At 42.5% G+C, this 19922-nt stretch overlaps 1 protein-coding gene across 1 annotated transcript; it reads right to left on the reverse strand.

Annotated features, from left to right (window-relative positions):
• Positions 1-618: 618 nt before the first annotated feature.
• Positions 619-2754, reverse strand: LOC147981547 (protein FAR1-RELATED SEQUENCE 5-like). Its single transcript, XM_087517153.1, has one exon. It carries the CDS (start codon positions 2752-2754, stop codon positions 619-621), a length of 2136 nt encoding a protein of 711 aa, XP_087373279.1.
• Positions 2755-19922: the final 17168 nt, after the last annotated feature.

Consider the following 19922-nt stretch of genomic DNA (forward strand, 5'->3'; position numbering starts at 1 on the left):
TGCGTTTGATCTTCTTAGCAGACTTAGCATGTAGCTGCTTGCCACTTCGAGTCACCTGAAGAATATGGAGAAATATTTACAAAAATTTAAGAAATTGCATAGCGTCGGCAGAAAGTGTGATGTCGCAATTACAACACCGGATCTCAACTACATATTGCAATCTCATTTTCAGAAAGAAGTATCATCATATACTGCAGAAATTTTATAATTCTGTGAACATATACTGTACATCTCAAAACAGTGGTCCGTTTCAAGTTATTAATAAGTAACATGCAGACAGTTTCATTCTTTGCTCGGCCAACCAACAATTATTTTTATATTAGAAATATATGGAAGCCAACCTAATAATACTTTTAAAAGACAAATATGATACATGAATTGACAACTAACACTGATGTTATTCAAGCACGGTCATACTTGCAATAATTAATACTTCATAACAGGACCACAAGCGCAACAGTTTCCTACGACGAAATCCCTTGTATAGAGAGTTGTACCTAACAGTTTGCTGCCATCAGCCCATCACTTCCTACACAGCAACAAATATAATTAGTGCACTATATTAATGAGTAAAGCAGACGCAAAATAAAAAATAGACATATTTGAAACCTCTTCCAATTAAGTGCATATACGCCGATCATGACCTTCCACCCCACAGTAGCCACATTTCCTCTTTGATCTTTGCTTCTTCATCTTTGCCTGCAACCTTTTCTTCGGTGCACCTCGGCCTTGCACATGCACTGGGTCTAGAACCTTTTCCAAATCTGCACAATCAATTTCTGTCGTCTGTGGCAGCAGCGGACCAAACCTAATGCATTCCTCCTGACCACGGCTTGATTCCTTGCTCCCATCTTGTGCATTCAGAACCGTCTTCAGACGCTGATAGTCCTCACTGGATTGACATGCTCGGAAACATGCCGCGTGACTCAAATTCCGCAACTCATGGTACCTCACAAGGCTTTCTGAATAGTCATACATCTCGCTCTTTCTGGTCGGAGGGAATGCTGACTTCGCACTCATCGTCCACCTCATGGGAACACAACACCTAGGCAGCAGTTCCACTTGATGTATTCCCAAGATGTAGAATATGTGAGAGCATGGTGTTCCCAAGCATTCCAGCTTACGACAAGAGCAACTGATCCTGTACAAAGAACCTTCCTTCACCTCACAGCGCACTTCGAACTTCTTCCCTCTTCTATCGATCTTAGTGACAACATATGTAGTCAACTCCCATGCGTCTAGTATCTCGCTGATAACACATTTGCTGACGGCATTTATGCTCCATCTGACCATCTCAAACATACAAGGCATGAAAACCCGGGCAGCATGTTTCTCAAGACTTGAAGCATCCGCGTCTGTAAATGGAACGGACTGTAAGCCCACGATGTCTAGGATCGCCTCGTTCAAGCGTCGTCCCGAAAGGCAACGCTCATAGTGCTCTAGCATATCAAACAATGTCATCTTACCCTCAAGATGTGTATGTAGCACCGAGTTGAGGCTCTCACTACGCTGATTGCTGCTCAATCCTAAGAAACAACGCCCCACCAGGTATGGAGCACACCACAGCTTCCTCATCTGATACATCTGATGGAGCCACGACTCCTCACTTGTAACTTCATTCGTTCGTAAGAACTCTATCCATTTTCTCTCGTGCTCTTCAATAGAAGATGAGTCATATATGAAAGATCTGAATTCTTCCCTAACCTCATCGTCATGTAGATGGCGTACAATGTTCTGCTGAATGTGCCATACACATAGCCTGTGGTATGAGTCAGGCCACACCACCCTGATCGCTCTCTGCATTGCAAGGTCCCCATCGGTGATTACAGATATCAGATGCTTCTGCGACATGGCTTCAGAAAATTTCTGCAACATCCACTCGTACGCCTCGTTAGTTTCATGAGAAATGATCCCGCATCCAAAGATAACAGTGCTGCGGTGGTGATTCAACCCGACAAACGGCACAAATGGCAGATTGTACTTATTGGTCCTGTATGTGCTATCAAAAACCACAACATCACCGAAAGCCTCATAGTCAAGGCGGTATTGAGTATCGGACCAGAACAATCCCTTCAGATGCCCATCTTTATCAACCAAGTATTTGAAGAAATAATCTGGGTCTCTCTCTTGCCGCGCCATCATGTGACGGATCACCGTCTGAGCATCACCGGCAGCGACTGTTTCCTGCTTGTAGCGATGACAGAAGTTATAGATGTCCCTCGTCATGCATCCAACATGGTCATATCCATCGTACTGCATGCACAACACATCCATGATTTTGTGTTTCCGGATTCCAACACTTTCCATCTCTATAATGTCTGTTTTCTGCTCGTCGCTGATTCTTCTGTGGGAACGCAAAAAGCAAGCAAGGTCTCGTGGGGCCGGAGGATGGTTGTGTTCATCGATGAAATCTTTCACAAACCACTGCCCTGTTTTCGCGACTCTTGCAATGACAAATTTCGCTTTACACCCCACACGAGTGATATTCCGTGGCTTCCTCTTCCTATCTTCTCTCTTCCTCTTCATGTGCTTCTCTTCACGGCAACCTTCATGACTACAGACAAGTTTCCTTAGAATTATCTTCTCGTTCGCTTCATCCCACTCAACATATCCTTTTCTCACACTAAAGCCTTTCTCAAGAGCATACTTGTTATAGAACTCAAAACCCTCTTCCTCGCTATCAAACATCTTGCTGACAATGTCGTCGTACTCAGCCATACACTCTGCACTTACATCGGCCATGTCTTCCTGCATATCACATACAAATTAACAACTGGTCTCAATCATGCACCACAAGTAAAAGAATTTCCCTACTCACATATTCCTCTCAACATAAAAGATTCAGAGTTTCAGGAGTTCCATCATGGCTTATTTTTCTTCAGGTTAGTCTATGTTTTGTTCTCTTGTTCTAAAGATAAGAACTTAAACTAAGTGATACTCTTGGTGCTTAAATATAATGGATATTGCAACAAAGAAGTTCAATTCAATGTTGTTGCTACTGCAGTGCTTTTACAACTCTATGCACCATTTATACGGTAGTGCATGAGTAGTATTTAAAATCTGGGCATTGCTTTTCATGGCAACCAATCATAACACAATAGTTGACATGATATAACAGCTCATAATTGTCGATGGTTGGTCATGTTCTAAGAGAACTATTTGGCTGCAACATATCTTCAGAAGTGAATTAATAATATGGTGTATAATTAAGCTAATTATTCTAGTCAACTAGTCACATAATCTTTTTACCATCGGAATCAATGATAAGACACATTCAGTGCGGTTGGAACATGTTTATGATAAATTACCTTTAAAACAAGCTCAAAGTATCCAATATCAGAATCCAGTGTAGTCGGAGTATAAGGCTTGACTACTTCCTCACCAGTAGCATACTTCCCTCTGCAGTCGGTTAACAAAATATAGAAAACAGAATCAGAATATCTGTCTCACTCCATGTACCAAAAAGAATGACCATAACTCAACATCATAACTGTTGACCAGGATATGAGCAATACAAGTGTTCAGACCTGCATCTTATATATTGGCCAATTGCATGGCCCAACACAGAAGTAGGTCTAGGGAAACAAATTTGAACTTGGCCACATTATGACTGATCTGACTCTTCTGCACAAGATCATAGCACATCCATTAATTTTTATATCATACACAAACTTCAAAAGCAGTAATCGTGGGAGCGATGTGGATGCCGCCGTACTAGGAGTTGTGTATCTCGAATTTCATGCTGATACTGATGGTTTTTTCTCTTACAACAAGCTCTGCATAGACAAAATATTCATGATGAGAATACACCAAACTCTAACAAACAATCTCTGCTATAGATACTATCCTTATATATGATTTGCATGTTCCTCTAACACAATTCAAGATATTTAGTTCAATTGGGAATGTGCTCTTGAATAAAGCAAAGCACTATTTAATGCATTTAGGTAATGTTTAGCCAACGTGACTCCTGGACCTTGGTGGGTTGTAGAATACACGTGAGAAATAAAACATCAAGTTGCACTGAAGATCACCCAAACCCATCCACAAACTCAAGAATCTCACCCTTTTAAGTGGTACACTGTATCAGCTAGAAAGCAATAGCTGACCACATTCCATCTCGGGATCGGGGATGTTGTGGGAACCACTGGTTGCACGGCAACAATAAAGGAGATGTATCAGAACATAAGGACGTGGATTTTCAGAGCAACACCTCTGAAACTATAGCGTTCTGCTGTACTATCTGTACTGAACTGCTTATTTGCCCTCAGCAGAATAAGAATGGTTCTGAATCTTGTTAGATTTGCATATTTGGAAACTCTATGGGTAGTGTAATTAACATATTCTTCCCAATGTGCACAGCAACTGGCTAAGGATGTTGAGTTCTATGCACAACATGCTAGTCGTAAATCCATTAGGATGGACGATGTTATCCTCACAGGTATTTGAGCAAACAATATCTTTACAAATGCCTGAAAGAGAAGTAAAGAATATTGGCTTCCTGGAATTGTTGTTTTCTACACAAGGTTGTTTGAGATGCTTGTGTACTCGTAATTTTCCAAATGTTGAATACATAGTTGATAAGCTATAGACAAAAATGTTGTTGATACTCTCTTCATGGTTCTCTTAATGTATTTTTTCCCTCCCACTAACCATTGCATTGCAATCCCAGCGCATAGAAATGAGCATCTTATGGGCCAGCTGCAAACATTTTCTCAAAACCTGAAAGGAAAAGAGCCTGCACCGGGAAGAAGAGAAAGAAATCATCGAAGAAGGACGATAACTGACCGTTATCTGATCTCTAATTGTGCAAAGAGTCTAGGCTGAATTGACACTGCAGGAGCACCCAAATTTCCTCTCACAGCCGGCGACGACCTGACAAGCAACGCGGGGTGGGGGGAGGGAGGGGGTAGGGGAGGGAAAGGTACCTGTCGACGGAGTGCTCGCCTCGCCGGCTGCTTGATGGAAGGGAGGCGCTGTAGTGGGCGGCGGGGCAGGGAAGACTTCGGTGGGCTCGGCGCGCCGCAGCGGACGGTTAGCAGTTCCTGGCGTTGAGCCGGAACCCTCGTGGCAGGAGCGACACCAGGTAGGCGACTGCTGGTGCTTGCCTGGAGCGGTGCCGTGGCGGGATCGCTCGATCGGAACGGCGGAAAGGGCGGCGGCGGCTATGCGACCAGAAACAGAACGATCTGCGTGGGGGACGGGCACGGGCGAGCTAATTCTCCTGCGGAACGGATTGGTGGAACTTTACTATTCTACCCTTTTGACCAAAAATTAATTATTTTACTGATTTCTCAGATCTGACGGTAAGGAAAAATTGGAGGTGGAGTTACACGGAATTACAAGTTGTAACTCGCCAATCACCCTAAAAGAGCTCATATATATATATATATATATATATATATATATATATATATATATATATATAGAGGAAGAATTAGGTCGGTGGAGCAACGAGGGGCCCACGAGGGTTGAGGGCGCACCCCCCTGCCTCGTGGACGCCTCGTTGATTGCTTGACGTCCACTCCAAGTCTCCTGGATCATGTTTGTTCCAAAAATCACGTTCCCGAAGGTTTCATTCCGTTTGGACTCCGTTTGATATTCCTTTTCTACGAAACACTGAAGTAGGCAAAAAACAGCAATTTGGGCTGGGCCTCCGGTTAATAGGTTAGTCCCAAAAATAATATAACAGTGTAAAATAAAGCTCATTAACATCCAAAATAGATAATATAATAGCATGGAACAATAAAAAATTATAGATACGTTGGAGACGTATCAGCATCCCCAAGCTTAATTCCTGCTCGTCCTCGAGTAGGTAAATGATAAAAATAGAATTTTTGATGTGGAATGCTTCCTAGAATATTCTTCAATGCATTTTTCTCTATTGTGGCATGAATGTTCATATCCGAAAGATTCAATATAAAAGTTTATTGTTGACATAAAAATAGTAATACTCCAAGTATGCTAATCAAGCAATTATGTCTTATCAAAATACCATAGCCAAAGAAAACTTATCCCTACAAAGTCATATAGTTTGGCCATGCTTCATTTTCGTCACACAAAATACTCTCATCATGCACAACCGCGACGACAAGCCAAGCAATTGTTTCATACTTAGCCTTTTCAAACTCTTTCAACTTTCACACAATATATGAGCACGAGCCATGGACATAGCACTATGGGTGGAATAGAATATGATGATTGAGGTTGTGTGAGAAGACAAAAAGGGAGAAAGTCTCACATTGACGCGGATAATCAATGGGCTATGGAGATGCCCACCGGTTGATGTCAATGCAAGGAGTAGGGATTGCCATGCAATGGATGCACTAGAGCTATAAATATATGAAAGCTCATCAATGAAACTAAGTGGGTGTGCATCCAACTCGCTTGCTCACGAAGATCTAGGGCATTTAAGGAAGCCCATCATTGGAATATACAAGCCAAGTTCTATAAGGAAAAATTCCCACTAGTATATGAAAGTGACAAAATAAGAGACTCTCTATCATGAAGATCATGGTGCTACTTTGAAGCACAAGTGTGGAAAAAGGATAGTAACATTGTCCCTTCTCTCTTTTTCTCTCATTTATAATATTTTTTATTTGGGCCTTCTTTCTTTTTTTGGCCTCTTTCCTTTCTCTCTTTTTTTATTCCGGGGTCTCACCCCTATTGTGGGGGAATCATAGTCTCCATCATCCTTTCCTCACATGGGACAATGCTCTAATGATGATCATCACACTTTTATTTTCTTACAACTCAAGAATTACAACTCGATACTTAGAACAAAATATGACTCTATGTGAATGCCTCCGGTGGTGTACCGGGATTGCGATGAATCAAGAGTGACATGTATGAAAAAATAATGAACGGTGGCTTTGCCACAAATACGATGTCAACTACATGATCATGCAGCAATATGACAATGATGATGTGTGTCATAATAAATGGAACGGTGGAAAGTTGCATGGCAATATATCTCGGAATGGCTATGGAAATGCCATAATAGGTAGGTATGGTGGCTGTTTTGAGGAAGATATAAGGAGGCTTATGTGTGATAGAGCGTATCATATCACGGGGTTTGGATGCACCAGCGAAGTTTGCACCAACTCTCAAGGTGAGAAAGGGCAATGCACAATACCGAAGAGGCTAGCGATAATGGAAGGGTGAGAGTGCGTATAATCCATGGACTCAACATTAGTCATAAAAAACTCACATACTTATTGCAAAAATCTACAAGTCATCAAAACCAAGCACTATGCGCATGCTCCTAGGGGGATAGATTGGTAAGAAAAGACCATCGCTCGTCCCCGACCGCCACTCATAAGGAAAGCAATCAAAGAACACCCCATGCTTCAAATTTGTCACATAACATTCACCATACATGCATGCTACAGGACTTGCCAACTTCAACACAAGTATTCATCAATTTCACAATTACTCAACTAGCTCACTTCTAATATTACCACCTTTATATCTCAAAACCATCTATCAAGCATCCAACTTCTCTTAGCATTTAAAATTTATAGCCAAAGTGAATTACCATGCTGTTCTAAAGGACTCTCAAAATAATATAAGTGAAGCATGAGACATCAATTATTTATATAAAATAAAACCACCGTCATGCTCTAAAAGATATAAGCAAAGCACTAGAGCAAAAACTATATAGCTCAAAAGATATAAGTGAAGCACATAGAGTATTCTAATAAATTCCAATTCATGTGTGTCTCTCCCAAAAGGTGTGTACCGCAAGGATGATTGTGGTAAACTAAAAATCAAAGACTCAAATCATACAAGACGCTCCAAGAAAAACACATATCATGTGGCGAATAAAAATATAGCTCCAAGTAAAGTTACCAATAGACGAAGACGAAAGAGGGGATGCCTTCTGGGGCATCCCCAAGCTTAGGCTTTTTGGTGTCCTTGTATTTTACCTTGGGGTGCCATGGGCATCCCCAAGCTTAGGCTCTTGCCACTCCTTGTTCCATAATCCATCAAATCTTTACCCAAAACATGAAAACTTCACAACACAAAACTTAAAAGAAAATCTTCGTGAGCTCCGTTAGTAAAAAAAAACCACCACTTCAAGGTACTGTAATTAACTCATTATTGATTTATATTGGTGTTAAACCTACTTTATTCCAACTTATCTATGGTTTATAAATTTTTTACTAGCCATAGATTCATCAAAATAAGCAAACAACACAAGAAAAACAGAATCTGTCAAAAACAGAACAGTCTCTAGTAATCTGTAGGTTTCGACCACTTCTGGAACCCCAAAAATTCTAAAGTAAATTTCTGGACGTGAGAAATTTATCTTTTAATCATCTGCAAAAAGAATTAACTAAATATCACTCTCCAATAAAATATGGCAGCAATTCTCATGAGCGCTAAAGTTTATGTTTTTTACAGCAAGATCAAAAAGACTTTTCCCAAGTCTTCCCAACGGTTCTACATGGCACAAACACTAATTAAACACAAAAAACACAACCAAAAAAGAGGCTAGTTAAATTATTTATTACTAAACAGGAGCAAAAATCAAGGAATAAAAATAAAATTGGGTTGCCTCCTGATACGTCTCCAACGTATCTATAATTTTTTATTGTTCCATGCTATATTATATCCTGTTTTGGACATTATTGGGCTTTATTATACAATTCTATATTATTTTTGGGACTAACCTATTAACCGGAGGCCCAGCCCAGAATTGCTGTTTTTTGCCTATTTTAGGGTTTGGCGGAAAAAGAATATCAAACAGAATCCAAACGGAATGAAACCTTAGGGAATGTGATTTTTGGAACGAACATGATCCAGAGGACTTGGACCCTACGTCAAGCAACCAACGAGGAAGGCACGAGGTAGGGGGCGCGCCTATCCCCCCCAGGCACGCCCTCCACGCTCATGGGGCCCACATTGCTCCACCGACGTACTCCTTCCTCCTATATATACCTACGTACCCCCAAACTACCAGATACGGAGCCAAAACCCCAATTACACCGCCGTAACTTTCTGTATCCACGAGATCCCATCTTGGGGCCTTTTCAGGAGCTCCGCCGGAGGGGGTATCGATCACGGAGGGCTTGTACATCAACACCATAGCCTCTCCGATGAAGTGTGAGTAGTTTACTTCAGACCTTCGGGTCCATAGTTATTAGCTAGATGGCTTCTTCTCTCTTTTTGGATCTCAATACAAAGTTCTCCCCCTCTCTTGTGGAGATCTATTCGACGTAATCTTCTTTTGCAGTGTGTTTGTTGAGATCGATGAATTGTGGGTTTATGATCAATTTTATCTATGAACAATATTTGAATCTTCTCTGAATTCTTTTATGTATGATTGGTTATCTTTGCAAGTCTCTTCGAATTATCAGTCTGGTTTGGCCTACTAGATTGATCTTTCTTGCAATGGGAGAAGTGCTTAGCTTTGGGTTCAATCTTGTGGTGTCCTTTCCCAGTGACAATAGGGGCAGCAAGGCACGTATTTTATTGTTGCCATAGAGGATAACAAGATGGGGTTTATATCATATTGCATGAGTTTATCCCTCTACATCATGTCATCTTGCGTAAAGCGTTACTCTGTTCTCTTGAACTTAATACTCTAGATGCATGCTGGATAGCGGTCGATGTGTGGAGTAATAGTAGTAGATGCAGGCAGGAGTCGGTCTACTTGTCTTGGACGTGATGCCTATATACATGATCATACCTAGATATTCTCATAACTATGCTCAATTCTGTCAATTGCTCAACAGTAATTTGTTCACCCACCATAATACTTATGCTCTCGAGAGAAGCCTCTAGTGAAACCTATGGCCCCCGGGTCTATTTTCCATCATATTAATCTTCCAATACTTAGTTATTTCCTTTGCTATTTATTTTACTTGCATCTTTATTTCTCTTTATCATAAAAATACCAAAAATATTATCTTATCATATCTATCAGATCTCACTCTCGTAGGTCACCGTGAAGGGATTGACAACCCCTTTATCGCGTTGATTGCGAGGAGTTTATTTGTTTGTGTAGGTGCGAGGGACTCGTGTGTGGCCTCCTACTGGATTGATACCTTGGTTCTCAAAAACTGAGGGAAATACTTACGCTGCTCTACTGCATCACCCTTTCCTCTTCAAGGGAAAACCAACGCAGTGCTCAAGAGGTAGCAAGAAGGATGTCTGGCGCCGTTGCCGGGGAGTCTACGCAAAAGTCAACATACCAAGTACCCATCACAAACCCTTATCTCTTGCATTACATTATTTGCCATTTGCCTCTCGTTTTCCTCTCCCCCACTTCACCCTTGCCGTTTTATTCTCCCTCTCTCTCTCCATCCTCCCTCTCTTTCTCTATTCGCCTCTTTTTGCTCGTTTCTTGTTTGCTTGTGTGTCGGATTGCTTTCTTGTCATGATGGCTCTATCTAGATTTGGTGATCTTCACCTTAAAAGGTTAGAAGAGATCAAAAGCAACGTCAGGAGTTTTATGGTCTTACAATGTGAGCATAATAATTTCTTTAGAAATGAGCTTAAAGAACAAAAAAGCTTTATGGATTATATGAATAAAGAGCTCGATGATATGTCTAAAGAATTTGATGGTTTGAAATCTCAGATTGCTCATCTTGAGAAGTTAATAGCTGAAGTTTTGGATAAGCAAGCCACCTTAGTTAATAAGATGGCCGCTAAACCGGAAAAAAAATTGGAAGATAAAGATGAAGATCTAAAAGTTATTGATGTGTCCCCTATTAAATCTTTGTTTTGTAATATGAATCTTGATAATGATGGGACTGAATATGATCCACCTTTACCTAGAAGGCGTTCCAAAAATTTGGAGTCTTTAGATCTTGATGCTAAAATTGTTAAAGGTGGGATTGAAGTAGTCAAAAATTTAAATACTAATGAACCAACTATTTTGGATTTCAAGGAATTTAATTATGATAATTGCTCTTTGATAGATTGTATTTCCTTGTTGCAATCTGTGCTAAATTCTCCTCATGCTTATAGTCAAAATAAAGCCTTTACCAAATATATCGTTGATGCTTTGATGCAATCTTATGAAGAAAAACTTGAGTTGGAAGTTTCTATCCCTAGAAAACTTTATGATGAGTGGGAACCCACTATTAAAATTAAGATTAAAGATCATGAATGATATGCTTTGTGTGATTTGGGTGCTAGTGTTTCCACGATTCCAAAAACTTTGTGTGATTTGCTAGGTTTCCGTGATTTTGATGGTTGCTCTTTAAACTTGCACCTTGCGGATTCCAATATTAAGAAACCTATGGGAAGAATTAATGATGTTCTTATTGTTGCAAATAGGAATTATGTGCCCGTGGATTTTATTGTTCTTGACATAGATTGCAATCCTTCATGTCCTATTATTCTTGTTAGACCTTTCCTTAGGACGATTGGTGCAATTATTGATATGAAGGAAGGGAATATTAGATTCCAATTTCCGTTAAGTAAAGGCATGGAACACTTCCCTAGAAAGAAAATTAAATTACCTTATGAATCTATTATGAGAGCCACTTATGGATTGCCTTCCAAAGATGGCAATACCTAGATCTATCCTCGCTTTTATGCCTAGCTAGGGGCATTAAACGATAGCGCTTGTTGGGAGGCAACCCAATTTTATTTTTATTGCTTGCTTTTTGCTCCTGTTTAGTAATAAATAATTTATCTAGACTCTATTTTGATTGTGTTTTTTGTGTTTGATTAGTGTCTGTGCCAAGTAGAACCATTGGGAAGACTTGGGGAAAGTCTTTTTAATCTTGCTGTAAAAAACAGAAACTTTAGCGCTCACGAGAACGGCTGCCATTTTTATTTGGAAAGTTATATTTAGTTAATTAATTTTGAAGATGATTAATAGATAAATTCCTCACGTCCAGACATTTATTTTAGAATTTTTGGGGTTCCAGATCTTTCTTTAGCTACAGATTACTACAAACTGCTCTGTTTTTGACAGATTCTATTTTCCGTGTGTAATTTGCTTTAATTATGTTAGGCATTCAAGATTAATAATAAAATTTTCTTATGAGTGTGTTGAATACTATGAGAAGTTTGAAATTTGATAATTGTTTTGAGATATGGAGATGGTGATATTAGAGTCGTGCTAGTTGAGTAGTTGTGAATTTGAGAAATGCTTGTGTTGAAGTTTGTGATTCCCGTAGCATGCACGTATGGTGAACTGTTATGGATCATACGCACTCTCACCCTTCCACCATTGCTAGCCGCTCTAATACCGCGCACCTTTCGCCGGTATCATACACCCACCATATACCTTCCTCAAAACAGCCACCATACCTACCTATCATGGAATTTCCATAGCCATTCCGAGATATATTGCCCTGCAACTTACCACCGTTCCGTTTATTATGACACGCTCCATCATTGTCATATTGCTTCGCATGATCATGTAGTTGACATTGTATTTGTGGCAAAGCCCCCGTTCATAATTCTTTCATACATGTCACTCTTGATTCATTGCATATCCCGGTACACCGCCGGAGGCATTCACATAGAGTCATATTTTTTCTAAGTAATTGAGTTCTAATTATTGAGTTGTAAGTAAATAAAAAAGTGTGATGATCATCATTTTTAGAGCATTGTCCCAAGTGAGGAGAGGATGATGGAGACTATGATTCCCCCACAAGTCAGGATGAGACTCCAGACTAAAAAAAGAAGCCATAAAAAAGAGAAAAGGCCCAAATAAAAAATGAGAGAAAAAGAGAGAAGGGACAATGCTACTATCCTTTTACCACACTTGTGCTTCAAAGTAGCACCATGATCTTCATGATAGAGTGTCTCCTATGTTATCACTTTCATATACTAGTGGGAATTTTTCATTATAGAACTTGGCTTGTATATTCCAATGATGGGCTTCCTCAAAATGCCCTAGGTCTTCGTGAGCAAGCAAGTTGGATGCACACCCACTTAGTTTCTTTTTGTTGAGCTTTCATATACTTATAGCTCTAGTGCATCTGTTGCATGGCAATCCCTACTCACTCACATTGATATCTATTAATGGGCATATCCATAGCCCGTTGATACACCTAGTTGATGTGAGACTATCTTCTCCTTTTTTTGACATGAATAATAATGATCTAATTTAGTTTTTGTAGTACATATATTTAATTGTACAAGTTTAACCTTTGAATATATGAACGTAGGAAATGTCGTCATCAGACGACAAAAGTCTCCCGGGGTAGTGCAGATGGTGCCATGACGATCGAGGTCTGTGCGACATGCCTCACCTAGACGATGATCGGCGCTTCAGCATTAAGCTCGAGGAGACCTTCAATGTTGAAACGGTACGCAACGACGACAAGTGTTTTTTCGTAATTAAGCATGACTACAACTATTTCAACGTGTAATTCTCATATTTTACAATTCGAGTAACTTATCTCATGCCATGCAAGGCGCTATGTCTTGGAGAGAATGGGTTTTGAAGACCATGAAAGTTTTGAAACAAAGAAAATTCACCTAAGGACTCATCATGATGTGGATTTTGAAGTAAAGTTGTACAATTCTGAGAGCGTAACCTATTTTGGTTGCAAAAAATGGGAAGCACTTTGCAAGATGTATGGTTTTGATGAGGGTATGCTTGTCACCATGGATCTTGGTGATCCTGAAATCGAGCAAGACAATATGGACATTTGGGTCCTTGTTGATACGCCTCCAATTCTACCGCTATGTTAGTTTAGTTTCTCAAACATAGTTATTAGCTACTTTATATTGTTTATTTCAAAATAGTTGACAGCTTATTTCCATTGACATCTTATTTTCATTCTTCAAAGAATGTGTGGGAGATGGTAGACAAAACCCACTACACCGATGGCTCCGAATTAACTTACAAGGAGAAAAATCATCTGGTCGGAATTTGTATTGACATTGAGAATTACAATATCTACAATCAAACTCCTCAACATTATGGTCAATACGTGCCACTAGTGCATGTGTTCAACTACGCTAACTACCATGGAGATACCCTGGTAAGATTTTTTTACTATTATGACATCCGTGCATCTTTTGCATACTTCTAAAACTAGTACATCATTGCTAACTATGAAGTTATTACTATGTTTTTCAACAGATAATCCCAGAGAATTGTGTGCCTCATTTGATGTATCAGAAAGGTAGCCTTAATGTTTTGAACATACAACCAGGTCATCCTACGAATCTCAATTGTCCATACCAGATTTCGAAAAGGAATGGAGACATGCAAATCGATGGATGGAAAAAATGTATGGACAGTCGTAAGGAGGTTCTTGGAAGCAAAAGGAAGCGAAGCGCAAGAATTGGAGACAAGATGATCTCCATTCTCCATAATGGAGAGTCAGGGTCTATATTGTTTTATGCTATTTTACCTTAAAGAGGGTATTTAGGTCCTACCTAATACTGATGATCATGTGCTAAGAACGATTAAGTAGGGTTGGTTCGATGACTATGAGGATGATGATCATATGACTTGTTATTAATAACGAGTAGAAGTTGTATGATGATGATTAGTAGACTTGTTGTTATATATGATGATGCATGATGCGAGCATGAAGAGTTATTATATATCAGCGGGTGAAATGAACATGGACTGGATTGAAGTGAAGGCAACATGCATGTGGTGCATGTCGAAAGTAGTACAATCCGAACTTGATCAAGTTAGGATTAGTATTACTTTCGACATGCACCACATGTTGCCTCACTTCAATCTAAGTCATGTTTAGGCATAGCAGTAGGAGTAGCACGAAGATAAGAGAGGACACATCCTATTAGCTGCCTATACTAACCTAAATTAACTCCCAAAACCCCTAAACAACCTCCTTTCAAAAAAACTAACCCCTGAAATGCTGACGCGTGGAAGCTTATTGGTCCCGGTTGGTGCTACCAACCGGGACCAAAGGCCCTCGTGCCTGGGCTCACCGGAGCGGCCACGTGGAGGCCCATCTGTCCCGGTTGGTATATGAACCGGGACTAAAGGCCTAGGGCATTAGTAACGACCCTCTAGTCCCGGTTCCCCAACCGGGACAGATGGGCCTTATGAACCGGGACAAATGGCCATTTTTCTACTAGTGAGGTGATAACCCACAAGCATAGGGGATCAATTATAAATTTTTTGATAAATAAGAGTGTCGAAACCAACGAAGAGCTAAAGGTAGGATTTATATTCCCTTTAAATTCTATCGAGCACCGATACAACTCTACGCACACTTAACGTACGTTTTACCTAGAACAAGTATGAAACTATTTTGTAGGTGATAGGGATAGGCTTGCAAGAATAAAACTAGAAGTACTTAGCAGAAATAAAACTAGGAGTAATTTGCAAAATAATAAAGATAATTGTTTAGTAGAAAGCTTTTTGTAATACAAGAGAAGGATTTTGTCCCTAGACAATCGATAACTAGACTGGTAATCATTATTGCAATTTTATATAAGGGAGAGGCATGAGCTAACATACTTTCCGTACTTGGATCATATGCATTTATGACTGGAACTCTAGCAAGCATCCGGAACTATTAAAGATCATTATGGCAAAACCCAACCATAGCATTAAGTAACGAGTCCTCTTTACTCCCATACGCAACAACCCCCTTACCCGGATGTAAACTTACGTCACTCTAGCCACCCACTATAAACGAATTATAAACGTATTGCAACACCCTACAGCAGGGATCCCTCATGCTTGCGCGACACGAAGGGCACCGTAGGACAGCTCCAAAATAAAACATACAACTCAAACCAATCGCGATCATCAATCAGCACACAGGACAACACGAATCAACTCAAACATTGTAGGATGGAAACACATCATTGGATAATAATATGAAGTATTAAGCACCATGTTTAAGTAGAGAATTACAATGGGAATAGAGAGGTTACACCGCTGCATAGAGGGGGGAGTTGGTGATGACGGCGACAAAGTTGTTGGTGTAGATCGCAGTCACGATGGTTGCCCCAGCAGCGTTCCGGCGCCACCGGGAGAGAGGGGGAGATCCCCCCTCCTTCTTCCCCTTGCTTGGCCTCCCCCTTAGATGGGAGGACGGTTTCACCCCTGGTCCATGGCCTCCATGGCTCCTAGAGGGCAGGAGCCCTCCCAGATTGGATCTCTCTATCTCTGTTTCTCTTCTGTTACGCGCTTCTATTTTCTGGCTGAAAATCATTCCTTACATTTCTGGAGATCCGTAACTCCGGTCGAGCTAAAATTTTAACACGATTTTTTCGTGATATTATATTTCTTGTGGCGAAAGAAGGGGGTCGACCGACTTACGAGGGGCTCATGAGGCACCACGGCGCGCCCTGGTGCCTTGTGGGCCCCACGAGCACAGTCTTGCGTTGATTCTTCTTCACAAAAATCATATATATATTCAAAAATAAATCTCCGAAAAAATTATCATGTTTGGACTTCATTTGATATGGATATTCTGTGAAAAAAAATGTGACAAACAGGAACTAACGCTAGGCACTGGATCAATATGTTAGTCCCACAAATAATATAAAATATTGCGAATATTATATGGAAGTTGTAAAATATTGGTGTGAAACAATCAAAAATATAGATATGACGGAGATGTATCAGCATCCCCAAGCTTAATTCCTACTCGTCCTCGAGTAGGCTAATGATAAAAAAATATAATTTTTGGTGCGGAATGCTACCTAGCATAATCTTGATCATATAATCTAATCATGGCATGAATACTAAGACACGAGCGATTCAAAACAATAGTCTATAATTTGGTATAAAGACATCAATACTCGGGCATACCAACAAACAATCATGCATTTCAGAATAAAAATGTTAAAGAGCACTATCCCTACAAAATCATATAGCCTTGTCATGCTCTATCTTCTTAACACAAAGTATAGATCATGCAGTACCTCGGTGTCAGCCAAGCAATTGGTTCATACTTTTTAACACGGTTCAGCTTTTTCAACCCCCACGCAATACATGAACACTATGGGTGGAATAGAATGCGGTGGTAGGGATTAATAAGGAGAGGGCAAAAAGGAAGATAGTCTCACATCGATGCGGCTAATCAACCGGCTATTAAGATGCATATCAATTGATGTTAATGTGAGGAGTAGGGATTGCCATGCAACAGATGCACTAAGAGTTATAAGTGTATGAAAGCTCAAATTGAAAATTAAGTGGGTGTCCATCCAACTTGCTGGATCATGAAGACCTCGGGCATTTGAGGAAGCCCATCATCAAAATATACAAGCGAAGTTCTATAATGAAAAATTCCCACTAGTATATGAAAGTGACAACATAGGAGACTCTGTGTATGAAAAACATGGTGCTACTCTGAAGCACAAGTATGGTAAGGAATAGTAAGAGCATCTCCAGCCGCGCCCCCAGGAAGGCCTCCCCAGGCGATTTTTTCGCGTCGGCGTCGAAAAAACGGCCCAGTCGCGCCCCCAGGAGCTCGATTTTCGCCGGCCTGTGCCGAAAACAGCACCGGCGGACCCAAGCCTAACCCGGCACGCTGTGGGGCGCCCGGGGGCGCCAGGGCGAGCTGTTTTGGCGTGAAAAAGCCGCGGGCCAGCCGCGTCAGCGACACGACGCCTCGTCTTCCCCCAACGGCCTCGTTTCCCGCGGGAAATCAATGACAAGGCTGCCACCGGTCAGCCTTGCCATTGATTCCTCACGGGCGGCGTGTCACGGGACGGTGCTCCGACGCCTCCCCCCTCCCTCGCACGCGTACACACGGGCGCGGCGCGGCTATATAACCGGTGGCCTCACTCGCCTGTGCCCACACCAGCCCCGCCCCTCGCCGCCGCCTAGCCCCTCCCTCTACCTCTCCCGAGCGTCGCCGCCCAGCCCCTCCCTCTCCCTCTCTACCTCTCCCGAGCCCGTCGCCATGGCAGAGTGTTTCCCCGGAGACGAGGCGGCGGCCAACGGCTTCGGCCGCCGTTCGCTCCGTGAACAGGAGTCCTGGCTCCTGTTCCAGGTGACCATCCCGGCGCCGCCGGACATGCGCGCTGGGCCGACGGGGTGGAGACTCAGCGACGGGGGAGTGCCCATTCCCCCGTTGCCCGACGCCGTGGCGAAGCCCAAATACTTCGCCGAGGAGGTCGAGGTCGTGCGCGCCTCCCTCACTGACGCTTAGCTCTCCCTCCCCCAGTACGCCGCTGACAACCACGCGGCTTGGGCGGCGTACTTTGAGAGCCGCCAGCAGCAGCGCTTGGCGTCCACCAACGGCGCGCCAGTGGTCGGCGGCCTGAAGAACAGCGAGGGGCACCACCTGTGGTGGGGCGTCCCCGGCCGCACACTCGAGGGCGTGCTGACGTACCTCGAGGGTGGCAACGACCCGCCGTTGGCGTACCCGGCGAGGGTGGCCGCCCCGGCGCAGCACCGACGCGTCGAGCCATGGGCGCCAAGGAGGTTCGGGTCCTCCTCCTCTTCTTCCTCCTTGTGATCTTCATCGCACTCCTCCGGTACTCCGGCCCTGCTCGGCTTCAAGGCCGAGCCCGCGGCGGAGATGCCGCTCGGCCGGCGCACTCGCAGCGCCGACATCGTCATCAACGAGGGCGGCCGGCGCGCCTCCTCGTCGGCTCCTCCTCCGCGCTTCGTCAAGCCAAAGACGAAGCCGGGGCTCGCGCTGGTGAAGACGGAGCCGGGGCTCGCGCCGGTGAAGAAGGTGCCGGCCACGCCGGTGAAGACGATGGAACTCGACAACGACGACGTGGCCCTGGAATGGGCGCGCAGGGACTCCATAGCGATGGAGAAGGAGCGCCTGGAGAAGGCGAAGGAGCGCCAGTGTGCCGCCCTGTGCCACTTCGCGGAGCGCCGACGCGGCCGCGACGAAGGCGGAGTCGTCGTCATCTACGACAGCGACGACGACGACACGCCGCCACCAGTCCGCCAAGGCGACACCGGGGAGGGGTCCAGCAGGGGCGCCTGCGTCAAGGAGAAGGCCGACGACGACGGTAGCGGCGACGGCGGTGACTTCAGCCAGTTTTTTTAGATTAGTTTATATATGTGCTATGTAATGAAAATCCGCGAACTTCGCCGAACTGTGCCGAAATTTATCATGTTCGGCCGAAATTTATCGTGTTTATAGCCGAACTTCGCCGAACTGTTCTATACTTCTTTTATTTTAAAACGCGTCGGGGGGTGGCCCTGGGGATGGCGGCTGGGGACCAACTCGCCCCCAGGTCCAATTTTTGCGCCGGCTCACCCCCAGGCGGCGAATTTAGGCGCCCCCTGGGGGGCCAACGGCTGGAGATGCTCTAACGTTGCCCCTTTCTCTTTTTCTTTCACGCTGCAACCTTGACAAAGAATAAATAAAATAAAAAGAAGTATGTAGGCGCATATGTCCGCTTGTCGTAGTGGTTGGTGTGTTACCCTCTCAACCTGGAGATCCCGAGTTGGACGTGACTTCCTATTTGGCGTGTGCGGCGCTGGCGAACATGCCAACGCGCACCCGCCTCCTCCAGCCTGCCTCCATAGGGCCAGCCCATGAGCTGGGCTGGACGCCCCAATTTTTATTTTGTTTTTAGCCTTTTGCTTTATTTTTCTGTTTTTAATCTTTTTCTACTTTAAAACAATTGCGAATTTAAAAAATCAATTTTAAAATAAAGAATTTGTGAAAATGTTCTAGAAATGATAAGATGTTCGTGGTTTAAGAAATGTTCATGATTTTAGAAAAACAATGCTCGCATATTGAAAAGATTTTGGCGAATTAAAAAAATATTCATGAATTTTACAAAAGAATTCATTTATTCAAGAAATGTTCGCCGAATGAAAAAATGTTGATGATTTCAAAAACCTGTGCGTTAATGAAAAAATACAAAGAATGTTTTTTTAACTTTATGAACAAATTTTGAAGTCAAGAACAGTTTTCAAATTTGTTGATTTTTCTTGAATATGATGAACATTCTTCTAAAATTCAAGGTGATTTTTGGATATAATGAACATTTCTTGAGTTTGATGAAAAAAAGTCAATTTCATGAATGTA

The sequence above is a fragment of the Triticum urartu genome, chromosome 3A (assembly GCF_056163025.1).
Source record: "Triticum urartu cultivar PI428250 chromosome 3A, HENAU_Tu73, whole genome shotgun sequence".
NCBI classification, from domain to species: Eukaryota; Viridiplantae; Streptophyta; class Magnoliopsida; order Poales; family Poaceae; genus Triticum; species Triticum urartu.